At 34.4% G+C, this 27,204-nt stretch overlaps 1 protein-coding gene across 5 annotated transcripts in view; it reads left to right on the forward strand.

Annotated features, from left to right (window-relative positions):
* Positions 1-27,204, forward strand: part of AKAP9 (A-kinase anchoring protein 9) — a 106,197-nt gene that overhangs the window by 33,752 nt on the left and 45,241 nt on the right. For 3 of the 5 annotated variants that reach the window (XM_014875604.2, XM_014875606.2, XM_014875605.2), the window contains exons 4-21: positions 5,570-5,623; positions 6,027-6,197; positions 8,417-8,572; positions 9,453-9,650; positions 10,332-12,770; positions 14,378-14,591; positions 15,902-15,981; positions 17,619-17,754; positions 18,183-18,304; positions 18,824-18,929; positions 19,371-19,569; positions 20,105-20,201; positions 21,033-21,125; positions 22,483-22,854; positions 23,467-23,700; positions 25,298-25,438; positions 25,977-26,080; positions 26,802-27,007. In XM_014875604.2, the coding sequence (XP_014731090.2) occupies positions 5,570-5,623; positions 6,027-6,197; positions 8,417-8,572; positions 9,453-9,650; positions 10,332-12,770; positions 14,378-14,591; positions 15,902-15,981; positions 17,619-17,754; positions 18,183-18,304; positions 18,824-18,929; positions 19,371-19,569; positions 20,105-20,201; positions 21,033-21,125; positions 22,483-22,854; positions 23,467-23,700; positions 25,298-25,438; positions 25,977-26,080; positions 26,802-27,007 (5,122 nt within the window). The remainder of the gene's footprint in view (positions 1-5,569; positions 5,624-6,026; positions 6,198-8,416; positions 8,573-9,452; positions 9,651-10,331; positions 12,771-14,377; positions 14,592-15,901; positions 15,982-17,618; positions 17,755-18,182; positions 18,305-18,823; positions 18,930-19,370; positions 19,570-20,104; positions 20,202-21,032; positions 21,126-22,482; positions 22,855-23,466; positions 23,701-25,297; positions 25,439-25,976; positions 26,081-26,801; positions 27,008-27,204) is intronic. The other 2 variants (XM_014875607.2, XM_014875608.2) reach the window with 2 other exon arrangements.

A 27,204-nucleotide genomic window follows, 5' to 3' on the forward strand; every position in this document is an offset into this window, starting at 1 on the left:
GTTCTCTCCTCCTCACTGCTGGTGGGGGAGTGAGTGACTGGAGGGGGGCTTAGCAGCTAGCCAGAGTCACCCACACATTGGCATCTACAGCTCATCTCTGTCACATTGAAGGGTGGTTGTGTGTGTGGCACTTGCGTCCTGTCAGAGAAAACAGTTATGTTTGTAAGGAGTAAACTACTTCATGCATAAATGTTGGTCAAGAATATCCCAGCAAGAAATAGTCATGGAACATCTGAATACAGTAAGAATTGGTTTTAGCTTGAAAATCTCATTTTCCATGTCTCAAAACAATCACTTCGTGTAGAGACAGTCTGGGTTTTATTTTGCAGTTCTTCATGATAGACACTTTAAAACAAACACACCCAGAATCTTAAGCTTGGAAACAATTAAGAGGGGATAAAGTAAATCAAATGAATCTCATTGCTGTTTGCCATGAGAGTGTAGCAGACATGCTTTTGAAGAAGTGCTGTGACTGTAGTGCACCTTTTTAGAGTATGCATCACCATGGTGTGTGATTACTTTTAAGTGGAATTTGCAGTGTGTGAAGAATGAACCCTGTAAAACAGTTGACAGTGTCTTTGATATTCATGTATTTTGGCAAGTGAGACATATTACATATATAATGAAATATGGATGAAATTCTGATCCCTTCTGAGGTGGTAGGAAGCAGTGCTGGAGACTGATTACAAGAGCTGAAGAAAACATGTCTTTGCACAGGGCAACAGGATACAGAAAACATCTAGTATAATGCCCCATGGTAATTGTGGATGTGTTCTCATTGTAGTATTTTGGGCTTCAGTTTCAGTTGAATTTAAAGCTGTCATTTTACATGGAGTTTCACATCTAAGCACTTCATTCTTGAAAGATTTCCACAGATAACCTGCAGAAGATATTAGGGAGCAATTTTTCAGATACTGAAGACATAGAAGAATAGAACTGCAGTCTGAATATTCCTTTAAAAAATTATAGATTTCCTTAATAATGCAATGACAGTTGCATTACTAGGCAGTTCTTATTCCTGCAAAAAGACTTTTTACCTTACTGAGAGTTATTTTCTAAGGCATAAATAGGCAACACAAAACTCATAAATAGTGGCATGTTACTGGCTCTGGTGAAGAACAAGCTCAAGCAGTCAGATTTGCCATCTTTTCTAATAAACTCTTTTTAATTACAGTTCATTACAATTAGTTGGTATCTGAAATGAGGAGACATCACATTTAGGAATGCAGATATTTTAGAAGCTGATTTTTCAGTATGTTTCATATCAGCTGTAATGTTGCTTTTATTATTAAAAGCTCTGCTTCCATTCATGGACACACTGTAAATAAAATTAAGCCTTTTCAGTTGAAGAAGATGAGAATAAATTACATTTTGTCTGTAGCAGCATAATTATTCAGATACATAAAATATTGAGCATAATTTTTTTTCAAATACATTATTTCCTTTTCCATATTTGAAGAGACATAGGCCTGTTGATCCATCTTTTTCCTTATAGATTAGAACATCTGTATTATTTTTAGATAATAGAGTTATATAGTTTTGCCAGAAATGAAGCTGAATTGTGGTTGTCATGCTTCAAATTCAAATAGGTTGTAAAGAGTTTGTTATGTTGTCATTGATAAATTAAATCAGATGGTGTTAATTCTTCAGCCCCTTCTCTTGAGGAATTGATAAAATTAAGTGATAAGGTATTTACCTCCTTAGGAAACTTATCAGACACAAAATTATAAGGCAATACACTTACCTAAGCAAAACTGAAGATATGTTTATATAAGAATTCTTGTGTTGAAGGAAGTTTATTATGAAGACAGTCTTTTGTTGGTTTTGCTCAGCCAACTTTCTAATACCTACACTATCAAAGTAGTAGCTGATTGAAGACTGGGAAATCTCTCCTAAGACCACCTTGTCTTTTGGGGCAAATTCCTCAATGTGAGCAACAATGACGCCTACCTGCATAGTCTTAAATTATAATGGTGGTTAGCTATTCGAGGTTATGGTTTGAACTCAGAACTAAGGAAAGTTAGGCTTTTTCCAAGAGTTGGAAATTTGGGGGATTTTATAATTGTTTAAGGTAAAGTTGCCCCCATACATTTCCTATATGCCTAAGTTTTATGGTATATCTGAAAAGCTGTTCCACCTGTGGTTTTTTTCTGTTCTTGACTCTTCGATTTACAAAGTATATCTCTGAAAAGGTGGTTAATATGAAGTCTAGAAAGTTGTATGTTTTTATAAATTTCAATTAAATTCCATGCCTCAATCTTAACTACTGCATAAAGAAACTTATTGCTGTTCTGTTAGTACATAGGAAAATATATTAAGCCATGATATTTTAAAAAGTCATCAATGATTCTCTTTCAGAGTTACTAACCTTAGTTACAGGATTGTAACTATTTTCATCACAAACTGAAAATGGCTTCTGTTTATGGAGTATAAATTCTCCCATGCAAAACCCCCCAAATATGCTGAAATTCATTTTCCCAAATTGACCTAATTGTTAATTTTAGCTAAGTTTCATATACTCAGTTGAGACATAACTAGAAAATTGAGGAGAGGCTAAGAACATTGACAAGCAGTGTTCAAGGTCTAAGTATTAATTTTTAGGAAGGAATCAGGTGTCCAAAGTGTACAAGAAAGGGTGGAGGGGGAAAAAAAACATGAGATAAATTTGTTAATCTGTTCCAGATACTTGTGTGTTTCTACTACCAAATCAAATAAATCTTGTAAACATAACAATATGTATTGGTTTATGCCGAGCATTGATTAATTATTTATAGAGGAAAATCTCTGTAGTAATGATATTAGTATTTTAAGTAGTTACACGTTATATATTACTACTATTTTTGAGATGTAATTTCAGGTCTTCCAAGGTCTAAGGAGAATTAGATAGGGTACAGTGATTTCATAAATGTAATCCTGACCTCTGGTGGCATTTGTCATGAATCACTGCCTTAATTCAGTGGTGGAAGTTGGTTTTCCTTATGTTTCTCAGAAGGAAGATTCCTTTCATTTGCCTTAAGCATATGTATTAACGAATGCAATAGAAATGGAACCTTTAATTTTAGCCAATAGACTATAGATTGTATTTTACTTTATAATGCTAAATATTATTTCTGTGAATTACTATGAAAATGCGAGGAAGGAAGAACAATCAGACAGAATGTCCTTTGAAAGACTTCCAAAACCTTCAGTTGTTTCATATCATTTGTTCACCAAAACTGTGACTATTGAGTAATGTATTGTAAAATTTAATCTATTTTTATTTTGTGATTGTTTATTCATGTAATTTTGTCCAAAGCTCTTGTTGCTTCTTGATTCCATTATGTTAAAATGATATGTGGCTTGATTCTTTCAATGTTTAATTGTTTCCTGGGATATGTAACTAAGCACATCATAAGTTTTTAAGGCATAAGAATGTTTCAGTTTTAAAGGTGAACTGCAAAGCTTTTAAAGAAGAAATAATAAGAATCAATAGAATCAATATTAAGAGTGTTTATAGACTTGCAGAAGATCTCTACATGTGTAAATCACATAAGTCAAAATACAGGAATCCTGCAGGCCTTGTTTAGCCATCTACTAACACTCAAGTTGACATCTGAACTACTGAATTAATACCTTTCAGACGAGCAGAAAATTTATTTAAAATTAAGATATTTTGAAGCTAATAACTCATTATCAGCTGCATGTCTGCTCTTACACAGCAGAATTTGTCATGCCAGGAGTTGCCAGGTTGCTCCTAAGGCTTCCCTCAGCACAGCACCCTGCTGTGGATGTCTGGCTGGGGTTTTTTTCACATATTACAGTGCAATTTGTTGCCTTGTCATGTTTCCATTTGCACTTTGGCAGAAGACATAAGGCATTTGAAAGAAGAAGGTATCAGATGAGAAACAGCATGGACTACCATGTTACTGTGTGCATCACTTGTGTGATGTCAGAGTTACACTCCCATGAAATGGAGCAGGATTTCTGACCTTCCAGTTGAATGTGTGCAGCAAAATCCTTTTTATAAGTTAAAGATCTTTTGTAGAATTTTCAGCTGCTGAGCAGTCTGGAAGAGCTAATGAGATTGTGTCTTTCCTGTTAGCTCTTGTTATAAAGTGTCTTTGATAGTCGCACATAGCCATGATTCATGGGAAGAGAAGTGTATTCACTGTGGTAGATTGCAATGATTATACACTGCATCTTTATCAATTAAGCCTTAGTAAAATGGGAGTTACAAAGGGGAAAGGAAGGATTTCACAGTAGCTTCTATTAAACTAGTTGTGCTATTAATCTGGGACATGCACCAAAATCTGAATAAAGATGTTGGTGCCAGGAGCTGTGTAGACATTTATGTGTCTGAACGTAGAGCAAACATCTGGCAATACACAAATGATACACAGTGCCTTGATGAGTTGCGTGCTTTTGCTACAATTTTCTTTATTCCTTCTAAACGAAGGTAGTAATCTCTGTGGTGTCTTCTTTTTACTGAGAAAATCAGGAGTTGAAAGGGCACTGTGTCAGCTCTGCAAATTCTCTAATGCAGATTTATTCATTTGCCTAATACAAATTCAATGTCTGTATTGATCCCATTTTTAACAGTGCACTTATCCATTTGCTCAGGCATGATAGTTATTTGTAAGTAAGCCCTGATCTAGGCTATGGCAGACATCTGAGCAGTATGGCTTCTTTTTTTGATTTAAACATAATATTTGGGTCCGAAATATGATTTGGGTCTGATGCCTTTCCATTTCTAGTACCATTATTTTTGTTTCAGGCTCTGAGGGGAAATGCAGCTGTTCTTGCTTTCTCATTTTTGAGCATTGATCTGCTGTTTTAAAAGTCTGCCTGTCTATTTGATCATAACTCATATGTATACAGCATGTTCTTTTCATTTGGATTTATTTTTTTTTACCTATAACTGCTGCTTTGGCTTGTGCTTGCCTTTTGGAGATTTGCTGGTTTTGATTTGTACAGTCAGTAGAATCAAAATTCTCATAGAAGCCGAAAGGACTTGCAGTGGTAGGTGAGTGAAAGAGGATTTATTTTCAAATGTCTTATGCCAAATGTATCGTTTCTGCTCTTTTTCAATTTCACAAAATTCCTTCAAATTGAGGATGAAAGTCTGTGATACTGCCTTTCATCCCCTGTTAAGAGATAGGTGACATTCATAAAGACTAAATCTTGTGGTGTATAAAAATGTTTCAGAGAGCATAACTATGTTTAGTAATAAATAAAAACATTAAACATATAATTTAAAATACAATAGGGCTGTATTTTCATGATTTAAAAGATAAAGCTTTGCATTGACCTTTAAATGTGAATTCCTTTGTATTCTTTAGATGTTGATTGGTAATAAGGTTTTTGTTTTTAGACAATAGTATTTATTTCTCAATTTTGAGTGTTTCACCTGTTATCTATGCTTACTTTGATGCAATTTGCTATATAGAAACCTGTTTTATATTTCAAATGAAATAAATTTTTGTAGCAATTCCAGTGGGTCTGCAGAAATTGCCACGTAAGATTCAAGTAAGTGGGAAGTAGAAATCAAGCATTATTTCAAATAATGTATTTAGAAATTGTCTTTGTACAGGTAAATGGTTGCAGTTTTGTGACAAGAACAGCTATACCTGCAGACTTAATCGGGGTACAGTATTGCAAATTGAATCGGAATACTAATGGAGAATACTAAACACCTCGTTTTGTGCAAAAACTGTGTTGCAGACTAATACTTTGTTTTGCATGCTGTGCTCTGCATCTGCATTGTTTGCTGTATTAATATAGGGTATCATTAAACTTGAAATGCAAACCAGTTTAGTCCATCTATTAAGGCTAAGGTTGTAGAGCATAACTCACAGAAACGTTTTGTGTCAGTGCTTTTCAGGTGTGAATTATACTAACAAAGGAGGTTACCATGGCAATAAGATCTTTGATGCTGTATTGTATGTTAATGTTCTAAGGTGCCATTTGGTACAGAATTTGATGCTTGGCTTTATTTACTGTGAATAAAACATAAAAATTGGCATGTAAAGGAACTTGGATTGATTTAGGAAGAAGAATTTGGAGTTGGAGACGTTCTTTCAGAGCATGGAATGCAGCATTCACAGACACAGCTAGAGGTGATGGAGAATCAATTGGCTGGGAAACAACAAGAGATTGAAGAACTAAGCAGAGAGATAGAAGAAATGAGGGCAGCCTATGGTACAGAAGGATTGCAACAGGTATAATTACCTTACGTTGCTTTCTGCTTGCTGTTTGGTTATATGCAAAAATGCAGAGCCTCACTGGAGAGAGTTCACACTAATGGTAACTGCTCAGAATGCACTCGGTGTGTGATACAGAATTAATTACACAATTTCTTTCAATCATATGCCATGTGTTCTATTATTTTGAATGGCATTTCCGTTGTGTGTCCTTTTTCTCTGTATTTTGTGACTAAAATTTGAATTGTCTTTCCAATTTCTTCAAATTAAGAATGGAAAAACAGTTTTCTTCAAGAAAAGCCCTAATTCTTCTTTACTTATGCAAAGACTTTAATGTCTTTCTGTTCCAGCACAATCAAAAAACCCTAATAATTTGGATTTACAGGAAAGCATTTCTTACTTTAAGAATACCATTAGAATATAAACTTACATTTTAAAGTAAAGAATATTCTTCCAGTTTAAGCCAGTGGTGCGGTGCACTCAAATCAGTGCTTTGTTGTGCTTTATGTCTTATTTGTCTCTCTCCTAATTTGGATTCAGGTCATGTCACTGTATTTTGCTATTTTTTTGCAAAGTACTATAACATTTTTTAAAAGTTCTAATATTCTGTTATTTTCACTGTTGGATTATTATTATTGTTTGCATTTGTATTTCATTTGTGATAATAGATGTCATTTTATCCACCGTAGCACCAGTTAAGTGGTTGCCCCACAAGAGGTGGTTTATTATTTCTTTATCTGGTGTTGAATTTTAATTACTGTGTCTTGTATCTGTTGTGCTGAACATACTAGTCATAATTATAGCACAATAAAGAAAATAAGTATTATTTCTAATGATTGTAACTACTGTTAATTTTTCGTGAAAGAGTAGAAAGTGAAAATGTTTGCATTTTTAAAATGTCTACAATTACTATTTTAAAAATAAAATTAAAGCATATTAAAACAAAATTGAGCATTTTCGGGTTTGAGGCTGTGGTGCAATAATATTTTAATATTTGTGGTGTATTTTGTGTGATTGTGGTACAATGCATAGTATCTCAGTTGAGTAATGTATATGGTTATGGTTTATTTTTCAGAAGAAACAAAAGAATTGTAAAAGGGGAGTGGGGAAGATAGTTGTGTGCTTTAGTTCTGCCTGTTTGTCAAGAGCAGAGATTGAATTTAAAAAGTTGGAAATTATATAGCATGATGTGCTTTGGAACTGACATGTTGTACTTACTCAATTTTGTTGAGCAGGTGCAAAAAAAAGTGAAGGTATAGCACGCTTAAGTTCCAGATCTGTTCCTAATTTTCTCTACTATAATAAACATTTAGTATTCCCATTAGGCCTGTGCTTTTAAAGTAGGAGCTGACTCCAGTTTTCTAAAAATAACTTTATCTGGAAGCATTACCATGTTAATAGCCAAGATTCTGCATATAACTTGGTAAAGATTTTTTTGGGGAACATTGTAAACAAAACAGTTACAGTTACTAAAGGTTTAAGATATTTGCAATATGTAGAGATGAGGCTTCCACTAGCCTTTACTGAGTTCGAGTTGAGAAAGAAACTTTATACTGATGCATGATTATATAAATGCAAACAAAAATATTGCCAATCAATATTGTAGAATTTCTGACTGCTTGAGTGTAATCTTAAAAGAAAACAGTTAGCAAATAAATTTTTTGTACTCCTATAATTTCTTCATCACTACAAATTACAAAAGATTAATCTGTTAAATATACTGTGTCCATTTTGCAGCTTGAACTGATTTTCTCATGTAATTATGAATGATTTCCCTGGGTTCACAGTGTAGGATACTTGATGGTATCTATTACGTGCTTTAGTACAATGAATGCTATTTGTTGCACTTCAAGTGAGAGATGACAAAACTTGCATTTATTGTGGGGAAAAGTGTGTGAACATGAGTACTTGTACAATGCTACTGAAACACTACTGGTAGGTATTCTGGCTTCCTTTATGATGGTTTGTTTATGTGGCCATACTTTTTATTTTAAAAGCAAGTTATATATTCAACTAATTAACCTTCTCAAAAGTTCAGATTTTGTTATTTGTTAACAGAATAACCCTCTTTCTGAAATTTTTACAAAAAGAGTTTGTGAAAATATAAAAGCTCTACTGGTGAGACACCTTTTAACCAGAGAAGTTAGGTTGATTTATTGCTAGTTAACTAAAATTAGCTGGTATCTTTTGACTGTGGTTTTCATGTGCATTAATAGTTAAAATTTTATCTTTTACAGCTGCAAGAATTTGAAGCTGCTATCAAAAAAAGAGATGACATTATCACTCAGCTGACTACTAACCTACAGCAGGCACGGAAAGAAAAGGATGAAACCATGAGGGAGTTCTTGGAGCTTACTGAGCAAAGTCAAAAACTGCAAATTCAGTTTCAGCATGTAAGTTATACAGCTACTAACAGTTATTTGGGTTTGACAATTGGTGTCACTTTGGAGGCTCCATAAATACGTACTTCCTGCAGAAAAGTTTTTGTGCATTTTTCAAGATTCAGCCTCTTAGCATAGATTAACAGTCATTTTCCTGGTCCTACAGTTGTTGTTCTGTACCTGTTTTATTGTAATAATTAACTATAAAATGATAAATATTAGTCTGTTTTCTTTCCTATTATATGGTAATAGCTTCTGATAAATACTGAATTATGGCATTTATCCTAGGGAAAAACACTTGGGTGATTAGTTCTCTATCCAGCCATCAGCTTCCATGGGCCATAGCTTCACACTCCAGTCCTTACATTTTTGGATAAAAGCTTCCTTTGTGGTGTTATTAAAAGGTAATTTAAATAAAAAAGTGAAGCTTCAGAAAGACATTTCTTCTAAACAGCATGGTGATTGAAGTGGCACCGGCACACAGTCTACACCTTAGTGTTGCAATTGAATATTGTAGCATTTCTTGCTGTTTAAGTACATTATATAGCTTATTTTGATCTTCAAGTGCATTGTATTCTGAAGCCTGAGATTTTATTATTAAAGATCTGATTATGGGCTCCATAGCTGCAGCTATTTAGTTTTACTACACACTGGTGTATCTGAGACTACTGTCCTATGTTAGCTTAACATGAATATTTAATTAATATAAAATATATTTTTATTGGTTGGCCATCCCAAATGAATAAGGATGTTTGACTTCCTCCACAAGAACTTAGAAATCTTTGGGCTTGTGATGTGGAAGAAAAAAAAAAAGATCACTATTTCTGTATGTAGCACGAGCTGTTTCTGGAAAACCTGATGTATTTTAGGTTTTATTTCTTTAAAATTCAAGTTGCAGGCAAGTGAAGCCCTAAGGAACAGCAGCCATAGTTGCACAGCTGCTGATTTATTGCAAGCCAAGCAACAGATACTTTCACATCAGCAACAGCTAGAAGAACAAGAGTGTCTGCTTAAGAATTATCAGAAAAAGAATGAAGAATTTGAAGTGCAGATTACACATCTTCAAGAGAAAATCAGGACATATGAACTGGTATGTTCCTTACTATAAAGATCTCTTTTCGTAAACACTTTTCAGGATTTTGTAATTCCTTTGAAATGAAAAAGCCAAAGCACAGATAATGAGTGTGCTGCACTCATTAGAATAGAATGCATACAATGATTTTAAGTTTTTGACACTGTTTCTGTTAACTAACACATAATATGTATATAATTTAAAACTGAAATTTTAATGTCAGTATTATGTATTTTTTTAATAGTTGTCTAAATATTTAGAGCAAATTATGAAACTACGTTTCATATGTTAAAATGCATTCAATAAATGACATTATTTTAGAAAAAACCTTAAACTACCTACTTGAACATTCTTCTCTGCATTAAGCAAAGAATACATTTTTCTTTTGTGTACTTCTTCTATTATCCTTCATGGAAAACATTTTAAAACCGCCAAAATAATTCTAATATTATAAAAAGTAATAGAGACATTGGGAGTTGGAGAGAATAGGGGAGGGGTGTGATGACATGAGTGGGGTAGGGTTTCTCAGTTATTCCAATGGTGCAGGAAACCTCCAAGTGAGGTCAACAATTTATGTTTTAGAACTAACATAGCCTTTCTAGCCTTCTAAGAAAGACTAAATAGCTAAGTCTATAAATGTTCTTACATGTTCAGATAATTAGCCAAAGGTAAGAGCATGGTTTTCCTCATTTTTTTAAGGAAAAACAGAAAAAAGAGCAAGAAGATTTGAGTAAGTTACAAGAAAAAGAAGCATTAGTTGAAGAGCTGGAAGCAAAACTTGGAGAAGAAGAAAAAAATTCATTTCAGCTAAAGGAAAAACTATCAGATGTCAGCAAATTACTTGAAGAATTGAAAGAAGAGATTTCACTAAGGAACCAGCAGATAAGTAATATGAAAGCTGAACTTACCACCTACAAACAGAAAGAAAGACAATGTTCTGATGAAATAAAACAATTAATGGGAACTGTGGAAGAACTGCAGAAACGATGTTACAAAGACAGCCAGTCTGAAGCTGACATTGTGCAAAGAATGGAATTAGAAACACAAAGGAGGCTGGCACAACTTCAGGCTGAATTAGATGAAATGCATGGCCAGCAGATTGTACAAATGAAGCAAGAATTAATTAAGCAGCATGCAGTGGAAATAGAACGGTGTCTTTTGCAACAAAAAGTAGAATTGGAGCAAACTTCAAGTCTGTGTTTTAATGAGAATGTTAATAAAGATCAAATGCATTTAATGAATATTAAAATTAATGAACTGAATATGAAATTGCAGGATGCTGATAAGGAAAGGGAAAAAATAAAGCAAGAATTGTCACAACAGATGGAAGTTATTGCAACAGAGAAGTCTCTTCAACAAACTAGAATTGAAGATCTTCTTCAAGAACTGAATTTTTCAAGAGAGCAGGTTCAAAGAGCCAAGCAAACTATAGTGGATATGGAATGTAGATTGAATGAAGCTGAAAAATACCAGTTTGTGATTGAAGATTTGAAAACTCAGCTGGCTTCTGCCTCTGAAATTAGGAAGGATTTGGAATTAAAACATGAGGCAGAAATCACAAATTACAAAATAAAACTTGAAATGTTAGAAAGGGAGAAGGATGCAGTTTTGGATAGGATGGCAGAATCTCAAGAAGCAGAATTAGAGAGACTGAGGACAAATCTTCTGTTTAGTCATGAAGAGGAACTTTCCAGACTTAAAGAAGATTTAGAAAAAGAGCACATGGTGAACATGGAAAGCCTTAAATACAATTTGAATATGCAGCATAAACAGCAGTTAGATGAAGTACAAAATAAAATGAGTCAAAAGATAGAATCCATGCAATATGAAAAGGACAACTTAATCACAAAACAAAATCAGTTGATTTTAGAGATTACAAACCTGAAAGATTTACAGCAGTCTATTGTTAATTCTAAATCTGAAGAAATGACACTTCAGATCCATGAACTGGAGAAGGAGATTGAAGTACTTAGGCAAGAGGAAAAAGAGAAGGGTACCCTTGAACAAGAAATACAAGAGCTGCAGCTGAAAACTGAGTTGATGCAGGAACAAATGAGGGAGAGGGAAGATACCTTTCAAAAAAAATGTTCAGAGCTAGAAACACAAAATAATATTCTTAAGGGAGAAAACAAAATTCTGGAAGAGAAATTAAAAAATATGTTGGTGTGCTCTGAAGAAAACATACTTCATAACAGTAGTGTTAGCTCTAAGACAGAAATTTTGGACTTGCAAAAAAGAATAGAACAGCTGCTTACTGAAAATGAGCAACTTAAAAAGCAAAACAGTATCCTCCAAGAGGATACTGAAAGGCAGAAGAGTGCCTTTTCATTGACTGAGAAAAAACTTGAAGCTAGGTATAAAGAAGTGCAGAAAGAATGTGCAAGTCTTCTGAAGGCGAAATCTGAGTTAGAAGAGAACAAGAAAAAGCAGGAAGCTGAATATAAAAGCAAAGTCAAAGCTATGAATGAAAAAATCAGCCACTTACAAAGCAATAGACCAGTTTCATTAAAAAGTAAGCCCTCTGGTTTTGGAGGAAGTAAAGAAGTAAAGGTGTCCATGGAAGATATATTTGAGGCTGGAGAAGTTGTTGAGAAAGATGCAACAGAACTTATGGAAAAGCTTCAGGTTACTCAGCGTGAGAAAGTGGAATTATCCCTGAGACTTTCTGATCTCTCTGAACAGTTAAAGTCAAAGGATAGTGAAATCTGTCATTTAAATGAAAAAGTCAAATCCTTAAAAGATGAGAAAGAGCAAATTCTATTAAAATGTAAAGAACTAGAAGTCACAATTAGTCGTGTTCAGAGAACAAATAGTAGTAGTAATGACTCTAAGAAAAAATGCTCTAAAGGAAAATCTCTAAAGACTCCAGCCTCTGAAAGTAGAAATAAATCCCCTGGTTCGAGGAGTAAAGCTGATGAAGGAATAAATTCAAGAGGTAATCTAAGTTCTGGCAAAGACTGCAGCCACGAGGTAACAAAAAGGAAGGAGGTCCAGCAAATGCTGAAACCAGAACAGCAGTCTGTTGTGGAACATTTGCATGGCATGCCAGACAGGCTGCCAGAAGAAACATCATTAACATCCATTACACAGAGTGAAAGTAACCTTCAGCAGCAAGTGGATGCCTTAAAATCAGAGCAGGTATGTGACATAAAACAGTATAGAAAATACTTTAACTATGAAAATTTGTCAGAGCTTACACTTGAAAATTTGCATCACATTTTTTCTAGTTGTCTGCTTTGAGGTATAGGTGTGGGTGTCAGTGGTTGAAAGGGTTGTGGCCAGTGGTTGAAAGGGGTTACATGAATGACCAGAATTATAAGCATAGTCAATGTGTCTGAAGATGCTTTTTGAATGAAAAAAATACTCTTCCCTTGCATTTAATTAAATCAAGAGCAACAACAAAAATGTAAGAAGACTACCACAGCACTTCATGGTTTGATGTAGCATTTCACTCACTTAAGAGGAAAACTTATTTTGAACCTAATTTTTTATTCTGTGATTAGTTTTTCAGTTCTCTAAGTACTCATTTAAACAGTATAAAAAATAATGGAACTTCATCAGTCTTCTTTGACCAAACTTTTGAAATGTCAAACTTGTGAAATACTAAAATTACATTATCAAATTTTTTGTTGTTTATGTGGTTATCACTTTTTAAGAAATATATCTGGCTGTGATAATGAGAATGCATATCGTGTGATTCTAGATATTCTCTCAAGTTTTGCTGGTGCAATTTTGCTTGTATTTCTTGATATTGTAAATTAACTGTGACAAGGTAACATGGAAAGGATTCTTATTTGTCAATATAAATAGCTAAGTACTGAGTTACCAGTATTTAATTAGGTGGTGGAATCATAAATCTATATATAAATTTAAATTTATATACACTGGTGAAGTTTAGTAGCATTCTGCAAGGTGTATGCAACTAACTGTTCTGTGGAAATAGATGTTAAGCAGACTTCTACTATTTTTTAAACTTTTTTTGTGTTATGAAAATCAACCTAACAGTGAACTAATACCACCAACTGCCTAATATTGCACTGTAGTACATTCACTTCCTAAGAAATAAAACCACAAGCAAAGCCACATTGGAAAGAGTTGTGAGATTATAAAAAAGAGCTGTAGCTTTATGATGGTTTGGTTTAGGCTTTTTTGTTCGTTTTTTTGATTGGTTGATTTGTTTGTTTTTATAAGGCTATGATAAGGGTCTTTCAATTTCCTGCCATGCAAGTAAAAATCATTGTGGTCCAGAAGTGTCTAAATACCTTTTCAAAATTCAGCTCTAAGTGGGTCCCTGTTGGCATATTCCAAACATTTTTTATTCTTTAGCAATAACATCCCCACAGTTCAGACTGGAAATACAAGCCTTGGAAATCAATGCTTTTCAGGTCTACTAACAGTAGAATATTTTCTCTGTGTTTAGAGTACACTTTCTTAACTACTTTGTTAGCCATAATACTGCTCTTGCTTCACTGGGTTAAAATTCATTGGGATTTTATTGCTACAAAATGGGAATTGAAGCATAATGAGTTTTGTCGATTTTAATTTGATTTTTATTCTAAGTTGAAAAAGTGTCTGACTATTTTATTAAAACTCAGTTTTCCAGACTATGTAGATTTAAACTTACCTTATGTATACCATATATGCAGCATTCCATTCCACACATTATTAATCTCAGAAATTTCTAAAAATGGGTCTTTCTGTTTTCTTATTTCTCACTCTTTTAAATTGTGTCTTTATATTCAAAGACTGATTTACAGCTACAAATGGAAGCACAGCGGATTTGCCTATCCCTGGTTTATTCAGCTCATGTAGACCAGGTTTGTGAGTCCTTGAAGGCAGAAAAAGAGAGTGCACTTTGCAGTCTTAAAGAGGAACTTGTTCATAATCATATACAAGAGATGTCTGATCTTAAAAGAATGCATCAGCTGGAACTCCAGACCCTGAAATCTCAACAAGCAGGTAACTTGACCAAAATTAGGAGAATGAAGCTCTATATGAAAAACGTTGTCTTAAAAAAACCCCAATCAAACAAGCAGTTTGTGCATCTAGCTGTCCAATAAATTGTTTTTATAGACTATTTTGAAGTATTTTTTCAACAAATTGCTTACGCAGTACATGTAGGCTATATCTCAGGTAACTTAGAAAAAAAAAGTATATTAAAAATGAGGAATAGGAATCAGAAGCATTGCAACTCATTTTTTGCTATTTATATTTGTAGGAGTGTGCTGGGCTTTGCACCACTAATTAGTGGTGTGTCATCAATCTTGTCTGTTTCTGTTTGGAGCTAGGATTATTAGAAATGTGATGGAGATGGTTTTTTGTGTTCGGGCTTGGATGTTTATTATATCTTATCAAAATTTACAGAAAGTACAACAGTACCTCTAGCTGCTTAGTAGAAGTAGGAAAAATGTCTCTAAGCTTATCCTGTTTCAAGGCCTTTTAAAGCTAAACAGACCAATAAAAGTTTGACACCTATATTATTTATACTTTTGATCCAATAGTAGATTCCCACAACTCTTAGAGTGACTTTAGACTGACCAATCCAAAGGTTACTACCTAAGTTCCGTGAAGAAGGAAGAGAAGAAGATGAACAAGAAGAAAAGACACCACCCAAAGTTCTCCATCTTGTCCCCTAACTACCACTATACTGTAAAAACTTCAAATTTAAAACCCATCACCCAGTGAAAACACACATATCTAACCCACTACACATTTGTGGTTTCTAACTTATTATTCGTATATATTCAGATATTCAAACTGCAGTTTCCTGAAATCCAACAGTTTTAACTCAATTAATTGTAAAGAACAGTGTAGTAGATTCACCTATAAGGTAAAATAATAAGCAAATTCACCTGCAAAGTATTTTTGGTGTAGTTCTTTTCTCTTTTCTTTGTATTGCTGCATTGACTCCCTGCATACTTTAAGTAAACTTTGATGCTGCAAAGCTATCCCATCTTTTTCTGTTATACCATGTTTTGCCCATGTTCAATTTTTTGCATAAGTTCTTCTCTCTCCACTACGTATCTGTACACTTTTATCTTTCTGCAAGTCACTAATACACAAAGCAATTTTTTATCTCTTGCTCTCTAGAATGTGCAGCTTACCTATGATAATTGAAATTGTCCGTGTGTTGTAACAATAAAGAGGGTAGCAAAAAAGTGCCCTTCCTCAAGCTGAAGAGGCAGCTTCACTGAGGCAGGAAATTAGGCCTTTGAACAGTTGTTGTGCATCTAGTGTTTAAAAATAATATTAATAATTTGTATTTGTAGATGATGAATGGAAATCTACACAAAGACTTATAGAAAAACTGAATGAAGCTGTCACTGAGGAGTGTTCCAGGCTGGCTCAGGTAAGACTTAACAAAAAGCCTTTTTCAAAATGAAAATTTGGAAAACTAAAAAGGGTGGTTTGTAAGTCATCATATTTTTCTACATTATTTTTTCAGGTTTTCTTTGCAGCTTTTCTCTGCATTTATCTCAAAATAGAGACTGCTAAACCTGAGCTTCCAAAATAGCATTGCAAATGGTTTTGTATTTTTTTTTCCTAAACTGGTTTGTGTCCTCGTCCAGACAAGTCTTTAAGACACATAGTCTTAATCTTCTAGCTAATGTTGATTTCATCTCTACTAGTTTGGAATTACATTTTTCCTTTCCCTTTGTTTCTGGATATATGTTTTTGATTCAAGAGTCTGATGTCACTCACACACGTCTTGATGCACAGGACATCATCTCTCATATCTGCAGTAAGACAGCAATTTCTTTCTTAGCTGCATTTTATCTTTCCAAGACTTAAAAGTGTCAAACAATTTTAAAAATTACTGTCTGGATTGTTTTTAATAAATAAATTTTATAGTCAAAAATTGAAGCTGGTATTTAGTTTTCATTCTAATATGAGACACCTATAATGATATTTTGGCACATCTTTTTTTCTGAAGTAATAGTAATTGATGGCCCTTAACAGGTACTTTTTGACCATCAATCAAGTTACTTATTAGACTTATTTCTAGATAAATTAAGCTGCTTTTGTCACTCATTGTAAGCCATGGTTTTCAAGTAAAATACTTCAAATGGACGGGGTTTGTGGTTTGGGTTTCTTCTTTTTTCCTTCCTTACTGGACTTTTTAAATACCTTTTTCAGAAAGCGAATAGCAGAATTTTAACTTGAGATCCAGTATAGGAGAGATTAAGCAGGACTCCATGATAGCTCACAGAAAGTAGCAGCTAAATGAGAGTGCTTGGCATGAGTTATTTCACAGTGTGTAAAATGCTGCCTATTTGTATGATCCTTTTGTTAAGCTGTCAGAAAAATTATGGTTTTACTTTTATAAGCTGATTTTGGTTTTTGTTGAGTACGAAATCTTTGAATAAAGAATCCCACTGTACTTTGAGCAAGTGGTTTCTTTTCAAGTATCATTTATCTTCAGAAATCATATGGATAAATCTTCTGTTTGCCTGCCCATTGTGAAAATGGCAATGTTCTGCTGACCAACAAACATAGGGTGTTCTGTTCATTACTTGTTTTTTTATGCCATACCCTTTTATCTGATTTGTTCAGCACTTAAAGAACAAGATGAGCTGTAATCCCTAAAAAGGTACAAAATTTTGCTGTAGGGAATTCTTCTTCCAAACAAGACTGTACCTTATGAGAATGAGACATCTAAAATGTAAATTTGCTTTCCACATTAATAAAGGAGGCCTTTCTCTACAAGATTTTAATACTTGGCCATTCCAAATTAAATACTGATTTGAAAACACATCCATTTATGCTTTAGCTGAAAAGTCTTTTCGTATCTGTTTCTTTTATCAGGAGTTTTAAGGATTGTCTAGGTTCTTAGGATTCAACAGAACATTTATGCCATCATTTTCACAGAAGTTTATGCTCACAAAATACTACTTTCTTCCTGTTTTTCCTGTTTTATTTGTGAATTGTGATTGATAAAATAATAAGAAATTGTTTACTTTTCACTTTGTTTGATTTGTTTTACAGGTTTTGTGTAGCGGTCAGAATGAACATTCTTCAACTGCTGTAGAAGCTGGTGATAGGGACCAGGAAATTTTCTGTAAACCTGCTGTGAAAGAAAAACTGAGTGTAGAATTACCAGTACACAGAGGTCAAGCTCAAGGTAATGGCGTTGTACTATGATGCTGGTTAAAAGTACTTATTTCAAGTATTTCAGACTGGCAATTTTGCCATTACTTTTTCAGGTACTAATTCATGAGCTTAAGTACCTGTTTTAGAGATTTCCTCATTATTCTGAACCACTTTATTTTTATTATGGATATTTTCTTACGCTGTTTTCATTTTCTTAGGTATTAGTGGAAAAAAGCATTTGGGGCTTTTCTCTTCCTCCTTTTGTAGAAGAAACTAGCAGTCCTACCAAAAAAATGCATGTCTATCAATACATGAAAAATGCATTCAAAATCTGGAAGGGCATCACTTGTTTCAGTGTTTCATAGTGTTTGTCAGACAATTCTTCAGGGCACAACTTGTGAACAGATCACTTTTATTAAAATGTTAAAATGGTAAAATGTTTCTTTTCTTTTTTTAAAGTCCCTGGTTCTTTGTGTAATTTAACTGTACAAGAACGTATGGATGCACTTCTCCACAAGATAATGGAAGAGTACAGCAGGCTGAAAGCCCTTCAAACACAGCTGATGGTGGAGTGTGAGCAGGTAAACTTGTAACATAGAGTATATGAGCATTTGAATTTTCTCTGTTGCATGGCATTAACTCCTTCTGGATGACTGAGGAAGTGTTTGAAGATGTGTGTATCCTGGTTGAGTGGCAGAGCAAGGCAGTGATTTGAGAAAAGGGAGGAAGCTGCTGTCCACATCATAGAGTTGTAGGACGGGTTGAGGATAGGAGACACCTCTGGAGTTCGTCTAATCCAGCTCCTCACCCAAAGCAGTGTCAGCTGGTAAATGTTGCCAAGGACTGTGTTCTGCTGAATTTTGATACTTCACAAGCCCAATGGGCAACTTTGCCTTCTTCAGGTTATACATGCCCAGCTCTTCTAACCTCTCCTAGTACAGCAAATACTCCAAGCCTCCCATCTCCTTTGTAACGCTCTGCTGGACACCTGCCAGGATGTCCATTTTTCTCCTGTACTCAGAGTGCAGCACTGGATATAATGTTTTTGTGCTTCTACTAGACAAATTGTTGTTAATTGCATTTATTTGATCGTTATTTAGGTAAAGGAACCAAAGCTATCTTCTTCAGAAAGGAGGAAAGAAGAGGAACCTATCCATATGGAAATAGGAAGGGAAAGTCTGCAGACTCCTTCACAGAATCTAATGGGTAAAAAGATGTATATGCTGTTTTTAATGTATGTATATTCAGAGAGAAAGAAAAGACAATGACCTTTAATTTTAACTGATTTGTATCTTATTATAACTTGAACATAAGAGATTTTTTCCGATTTTACAGTACAAGATTTTCATAATTCTGTAATTTTTTTCAGAATTACATTCTGTGATGCATTTTTTGTTTAGTATTTTTTAGTTTTCCACGATTACAATTCATTACCCGTATCAAATATTATTTTGCAAAAGGGAAAATTAGATTATCATTCTTTGTTATGGAAAAGTAGTTGACAGGGTGTCAGAATTTTTTTTTAACTACATTAATTATTCAGTCTATCACTGCCAAATACTTGTGAAGAAGTTAATACAGTTTTTTTCTGTCTTTTTCCTTTCTGTCCGTCCATCTCACCCCCTGCTTCACATAACCTATACACAGATCCTGCAATTCAAGAATGCTGTTCGAAGGAGGTAAGGAACCTTAAAAAACAACTTGAGGAGCAGCATGCTCAAGAGCTGGAACACCTCCGGTCCTATTTCCAACAGCAGCTGAAAGAAAGTCAAGAGAGGTACACTACAGAGCTTGTCCATCTGCAGGATAAGCTTCAGATTGCTGGGGTATCCTCTGACCACACAAGGTATTAATCAGTTTTTCAGTGCTTATAACTTAGCACAAGAAGGCATTCAAATAACCATTTGTGTAAAGCTCTGTGTTCTACTTCAGAATTGGAGAAACTCTTTATAAACATATTGCTCTTCTGTAGTTTTGTTCCTTCAAGAGTTGTTAAGAATCTTATAAAGAAATGACATGAACATTGCAAATAAAGTAGTGCAGCATTTGTAGTTAATAGAGGAAGATTTGATAAATGGAATAATGTATAAAGGTAATTTCATATATATGAGCTTTATAGCAGCAATTTCAAAATTTCAACTCAAGTAAACCACATTTAATCCTCCAAACTACAGGCACTACCCTTTACATGTAAAGACATCTTGTGTAGGTGTAGTTGCCTGAAATTATTTTTTTTTCTAGAATGATTGGTAGTAATAAAGTTGGTGGTGAAGTTTAGGTCCACTTGGCACATTCTGGTTTTCACCAAGTCCTGGGCAATGAAATACTGATTTTTTTTTCTTAATTATTATTTCCCCTCTCTGCTTTTTGTACTTCTTTAGTGTATCCACAGATTCAGAAAGAAAGTTAAAAGAAGTCTTCAGGAAAGTAAAGAGCACAGAAAATCTTCATCAGAAAAAAACAGATAAAGCATTAGAGGTATGATGTAACTCAGTTGATAGCTAATATATATGAGAGTGACATAATTTAGACGCTTTGGCTTCTTAGATGAAATATGGACTAATGCTTGGTACATTAAGGTAGTTATCGTCTTAGTACTGTACTATACTATTAGACAGTCCATGCTAGGGAGAAAATAATTAAATTTTGCTGAAAAACATATCTGGGAATTATGATGAAATTTTGCTTTATTGATGCTGGTTTTAAATTCATGTTCTTTATTTTATCTCTGAAACAAGACATTTCAGTTGGCTGCTTCGTACTAAAGTGGGAGAGAATTAGTGTTCAAATGCTGGGATTTCTTCAGGAGTCTTTAAAATATTGTGACTTTTCTTTAAACACGAATTATGAAAGGAGCAATTTAAGTGAAATTCCAGGACTTTTGTAGTACATGCTGCACAGTTTAAGAGAAATTTTAGGAAAATAACCCCAAAGATTTTAAGAGACCAAGTGCAAATAGGAAATACCCTATGCATTCCTCCCCTAGGAGTGCTGGAAACCTGGCTCAAAAATTATGCATTTTGCAAAATAGTAATGTTGTTTTGTACTGTGATTCTATGCTTCCTGACCTGGTTTCACTGCATTTGACATCTCAAATAGTGCTGGAAGGAGAGTTGTTGCAATTCATTTTGAAGCAGAAACAAGGCCAAGTCTTCCACCTGGTTCTTCTGTGTTATGGTACAAAATTAAATGATCTGTATGAGATGAAGAAAACCTAACTGAGAAAAAAATCTCTTGCTGGATTGAAACTTGAAACTAATGAAATAAAATCACAAATACATGATCTGAGATTTCATGTTTTTCTTACAGCTTGGTAGGGAGATGGAAATGCAGAATGATCTGGATGTCATTCAATTACTCCAAAAGCAGTACCAAGAAAGATTAGAAGAAGAAGTAGCAAAGGTATTACATTTATTTCATTATTTTAAAATATGTTTTAAAAAATCTGTCATTTTTATTTGTCATTTTCAACTATTTAGGGATTTGCCCTAGCACATGCTAACTTCTGTATGATTTTTTTACAATGAATTGTTTCATTTGGTTTCTGAATGGGAAAGTCTTAAAAAATTCTGGAATGTTTTGGGGTTTCTTAGCTATCTGTCCTATTCCCAACTCATCATTTCTATTCATAAGGATTGTAGTGGTGGTGTTTAAAACTTCAAAGGAAATAGACAACATGCTACCATATTCTGCACTACAATTTATTTTAAAAGTCCAGAGACGTAGAATGTATTTCTTGCTACCATAGGCTTAACAGTGGGTCAGTTCAAAAGACTGGGGCACTCTTAACAATTTAGTACTATTTTCTGATCATATTTTATTGTGCGTTTTAATATGCCGCGTAAAATGCATACTTTTTCTTTGAATCTGATGACTAAAACATGAAAATTAAAATAAGATTTTATAGGTAAGTGTATATTTGTGGATTTACTTATTTTCCGATTTGCAAAAAGAATTTCCACTTCTTTGCAGAATAAAAAAAAAATTCTCTTACCTGCTTTCAAGAAAACTCTTCTTTATGAGGAATCAAATGTTGCATTGATTAAGATCAGTTTAAGTTCAAAAGACAAACATTTTCTGGAAAGGAAGTTTGGTGTTTTCTAGTGTAACATTTCTGTATTTATTTTACTATTTTTTCACACTTTTTGTAGTTTATACTATAAATCACTATGTTCTAAATCTAGAAAAGAATTGCTCACGTGATTGGAAAAGGGATTTATTTATGTTAGAGATACTTAGCAACACAAAAGTTATCAGCCTGTTTTAAGTGCAACTCCAGCTAGTTAGTGCCAGTAATTTCTTTCTGGTCAAGTAACATTCCTGTACTAAGTATCAGGCACATGGCACCGCTTTCTTTATACAGCCCAAAATTCCATGTCAGTCAGACTTTTACATAGGATAATTGGCTAGAGAGAGAAAGCTTAGCACAGCTGCTCTGAAGCCTGTGTACCAGCACTTTTTGAAATTATCTAATAGAATCTTTAAAAAAACCAAAACTTGATGTTTCCATGCTAAATAATCTATTGTAACTGAAAACAGCATTGTAGTTCATTAAACTACCTTAAATACAGAGTGTCTGTGTTTTAAGATGTGACCATTTTCAATATTGACAAGATATCTCTGTACTTTTATCTTTCTGTTTTCCTCTGGGAAATTTTGGTTCTTACATTTTTATTATTGATGGTCATCTATGAGATTTCTTCAGTAACAGGAGATGCTGTGAAGCATAAACTAATACAGATTTTTCTTATTTTTTTAGGTTATTGTGTCAATGAGTGTAGCATTTGCGAAACAGACTGAATTGTCAGGAATTGCTAGGCAGAAGGAAGAAGAAGCACCAACACAGATTGTACATCCAGAGAGAATACCTTGTGGAATTAAGAAACAGCACAGTGAGGAGGAGGTTGACAGTCTTCCCAGAAAAGCAACTGGAAAAGGCAGTAAAAATGAAGAAGGATTGAAATCACTTTGCAAGGAACTCAGTGAAGAGTCTGGAGAGATCAACTCACTTGGAGAACAGCTTCATTCTAATAGCAGCCCTGATTGCATATTAGGACAGACATCACATAAGTCAGGGATTTCTGAAGAACTTCTTTCTCGTAGCAAAGGTCTTACTGCAGAAGAAATATTGGTAAGTGTTAAAAAACCAGCAAAGAAAAATTTAAGAGGGATCCATTTAAATATTTCCTTTTCCCTTTCAAAGGGTTGACAACTTCACGCCTAAATTATCTATCCTTCTTTCCTGTGTGCTATGCCTGAGGAAGGGAATATCATGCCAGCTGTATTGCAAGCAATAAATTGTTTAACAAGTTTTTGTATGCTAGGTTATATTTCAGAGTTTATACAGAAGTATAGAACAGATTAAAGAACAGATTAAAAATCGTGCTTAAACAGTTTGAGTCTTTTGTGATAAAGGATATCAGCAGAGAACAAAAATTTAAGTTAAAGTGATATAAAGCATATAGATAGCATTTTACAAACATGGGGTGAGGCCAAGCTAAAATAAATAAGATAAAAAGGAGTTGTATAAAGCATGGAATTAAATACTGTTGGGAGTTATTGGGAAAAAATATCTTTTTAAATGGAGAATAATTCTGAGCCTGGACTGTCCAAGAAGCAGGCAACACAAAAATGCTTTCATGCCAGCTACTTTCATTTAAGAAAGCATTTTCTGAAATGTATTTAAATATTTCCTAGGAAGAGTTGTTGAGCATGAAATGCTAAAATAGTTGCACTGTTTCAGCCGTGTCACGGTGAGGTGGTGGCCGCGGACACAGACACAGAAACACGCAGTCAGCTGTTGCTGTACGAGGAGCGCCTGGAGGACATGCGGCAGGAGCTCGTGCGGCAGTACCAGGAGCACCAGCAGGCGACCGAGCTGCTCAGACAGGGACACATGCAGCAAATGGAGCGTCAGAAGGAAAATCAAGATCAGCTCTTAGCAGAGCTGGAGAGTCTTAAAGCGCAATTAGCTGAGGTAATACAGAATTCAGCCAGTGACTCAATATGGGTTAACAAAGGAACATCACCAGGCAGATTCGTATTTATGCATTTATATCTATTCAGAGGGAGAGAGAGGCCTGCACGTGTTTACCATGTGCATGCATACACACTCACGTGCACACACACATATCTTTGCGTGTGTGTGTGTACATACAACCCCATACATGCCCGTATTTATAGAAGACATATTTCTTTAATCAAAGCTCAGACTGTGATGGATCAATTTAGACTTCTGTAAACGTGGAACAAACCTGCAGTGCTGTGCAGCAGCCAGAAGAGAGTCAGTGTGGATGCACTGTCAATTGTGCCACCTCTCAGATACATGGCTCTGTGTGGGATGCAGACTAGCAGCTATTTACATCAATGAAGCCACCAGCCATGGCTAGAAATACTGTACAGTTCTTCATTTTTCATTATTCTGACTTGAACAGTATCAGTGGCTTCCTGCAACACTGTGTTTTGGCATTTTGGGTTTTTTTCTCCAGTTCTGGGAGATAAGTCCTTACTAACTTTTAGAATGAAACAATATCTGTGGGGTGTGGTGGGAAACATCAATGTTTCTTTGCCTTGTCAGACTTAACTTGCTGTCATTCTGTATCTATTCAAAGCCTACAGTAGGTATGCTAATGAAAGTCATTAGTTTATCTTAATTAATAGTACTTCAAATATAAGGTCATTTATAGACATGTCTTTCAAGGATTCCTTCCACTGAAAGACAAAGTAAACAGAATCCAGAAGAATGTGTCTAGCCCTGACTTAATTTCAACGGTGTAACTTTACCAAAATGCACATGAAGCTAGTAGTCAGTGAATTCTAAAATTCTTTACTTTCACTGAAGAGTAGAGCTTCAGACCTTTTCCAGACCTGGTTCTGCTCTGTTTAAATTTGGTCTCAGGGAGTTCTGGAATCTAGAAGGCCAGTTACTTGTACCTTAGGAGTCTTCCAGCAGCATCAGCTGTCTCTCCTAGCTACTTTGAAGGTGTCCTAGAATCATTTATCCTGATAATCTTTCCTTTTGATATATGCATACTTTCTTCTTTTACCTTTTTTTTTCAGTTTGTAACTGCATCTTTGTCAGGGTTACAAACTCCTGTAGTTGATAAAAATCATTAAGTGGAACTTAGGCTGTTGGGGTTTTTTGGTTTTTATTGCCAAGTACATATGTTCTTAAGAGCTACATAGAAATGTATACATTGTGTTTAAGCCATGAACACTTCTAGCTCTTCCAAAAGAGAATATATGTGTAGGGTTTTCATAATAATAAGTTACTCTTATCTTTTTTTCTTGTGCAAAGCATGTTACAGCATGTAATATTCAGAAGTTCCTTCCAGTTTCCATTGTCACCATTGTATTTCCTAAAGAGCATAAAAATGATATGAAAATCTTAAGGAAGGTTAAAGTATTTTTTAGCTGTATTCCATTCTAGAAAGCTTTCAGTGATTTTTTTAATGATTTAAAGAGACAGACTGAAATTTCATTGTTCAAGGTCTGTAAAGAATTAGAAGTGACAGGATTCATTTTACTCAGAAGCTTAAATAACTGTGTGAGCCTCTATAACACTTCTTTCTTAGCGTGTCTCAATGGAGAATGACAGCCTGGTTGCAGAGAGAGAGAGAATGCTTTTAGAAGAACTGGAATCGTTAAAACAACGTTCCGTACCCGGAAAAGAGAGGCTGCTTTGTGAGTTACAAAACAGCAGCACACAGACAGAGGTAAATATGGACTTTGACTTTCTGGGCAGCCGTGGCATGTAAAACCAGTAAAAGATTCCTGTTCACTGTTTCACTTTCTCTGTAACGTATTTCTCTAAAAGATGTTGGGTATTACTGGAACAGACCAGCTGTAAGATTCAAAAGGTAGTGGTAAACATAGCTTTTTGACTTCAGGTAAGCAGAAGCTGCTTGAACAGCTTGAGGATTATTACTACAGCTATTTCCTTATGTAAACTGACTTTTTCATATTGCTATAGCGACACAACCAGAAAGTACAACAACTGTTTAGTCAGTGTAACAAAGTTCTTTCTAATTGGCCCTGCCTTGGATTTCCTGGTTTGTTTTTGTTAATATTTTTTCCCACGTAGTAAGAGTATTACTTGATTTGTAATTTGGTACAGAAGTATTAATAAGGAAATTACAGTTAATTGAGGTTTTAAGTTCCATATTCTGCCATATATAAGGAGAATATGTTGATTCTGACATGACAGGATTCCTGTCCTTTTTGTTTTCTCTCCCTCTGCCAAAACTTACCCAGAATGAAAATGAAAGCCGAAACAATGCAAGAGAGCAGGTCTTTGAGCATGAAGATGGGGAAGGAAAGCCTGATGAAACACCTTCAGCTCTTCTTTCTAAAGAAAGGTGCCTATAACTGTTAAGAAAATATTTTTCTTAAATTTAGATAATCATGTTCTTGCCGTTAAATTAATACTATTTATAAGCTTTATTCTGGCTGATGATAATGTGTATCTTTTGTTCTAGAAAACCATATTTTTAAGTTGATGTACTGAATAGTGTCTTATTTTTTATAAAACCTAACAATGTAAAGGCATAGAGGATGAGAGAAATCCTAGCCTATTTTACTATGTATTTCTTATTACACACGTTGAATCTTAAACATGATTTATACACGTGTATTTATATACATATTGTATGTACATATGTGAATTAAGTTTATATTACTATGATTGTTTCATTTTATAATCCCATTTGATTATTCTGTAACTTTTTTGATCTGTGTAGAGGAAGTTTTCTTAACTATCATTTTGAGAAAGGATTCATTTTATAATGAATACCAGGTGAAAGCAGACCTCTGCTTTAAAAGAATAACTAGATAAAATGCCAAGATAAAAGTAGGAATAGTGATAAATACTTTGACTTTTTGCATATTTTGTAAAAAGGACTGACTTTTAACACAAATGTGTATTTAGTATTTATATGATGTAGGGTTTAGCCTTAAAAAAGAAATCTTAATTTTGTTATTTCAATTGCAAATCTTCTTTGCTTGCAAGGGTGTATATAGGATAAAACCCACTTGGAAATCAGGGAAAGATCAGAGGATTGATTAGTTTGTATCCTGCAGGCATGTTTTTCAGAAAGCTAATGAAAAACTCATGAAGATTCTTTTAGAAGTTGTGAAGACAACTGTAGCAATGGAGGAGACCATTGGTCAGCATGTTCTTGGGTTACTGGATCGGTCTGGGAAAGTCCAGGCTTCCAAACAAGCAGGATGGGACACTGAGACAGAGGAGTCAATAAAACCCTGCATCCGTGTGGGCTATGAAAAAGGTACTGGTTGTATGGTTTTATATTTCATAAGAAATATCATTTGCATGCTTTAATGATATATTTAAATACTCTTAAATATAATACTCTTTTGATATTTTAAATTAAACTTTTTAAGGAAAAAACGCCCACAACCTATTTTTCATTTGAATGCATATGACATCTCTGCTTAAGAAACAACATTTCAGGAGCTAAGTCAT

This window comes from Sturnus vulgaris, chromosome 1, assembly GCF_052056855.1.
Source record: "Sturnus vulgaris isolate bStuVul1 chromosome 1, bStuVul1.hap1, whole genome shotgun sequence".
NCBI lineage: Eukaryota > Metazoa > Chordata > Aves > Passeriformes > Sturnidae > Sturnus > Sturnus vulgaris.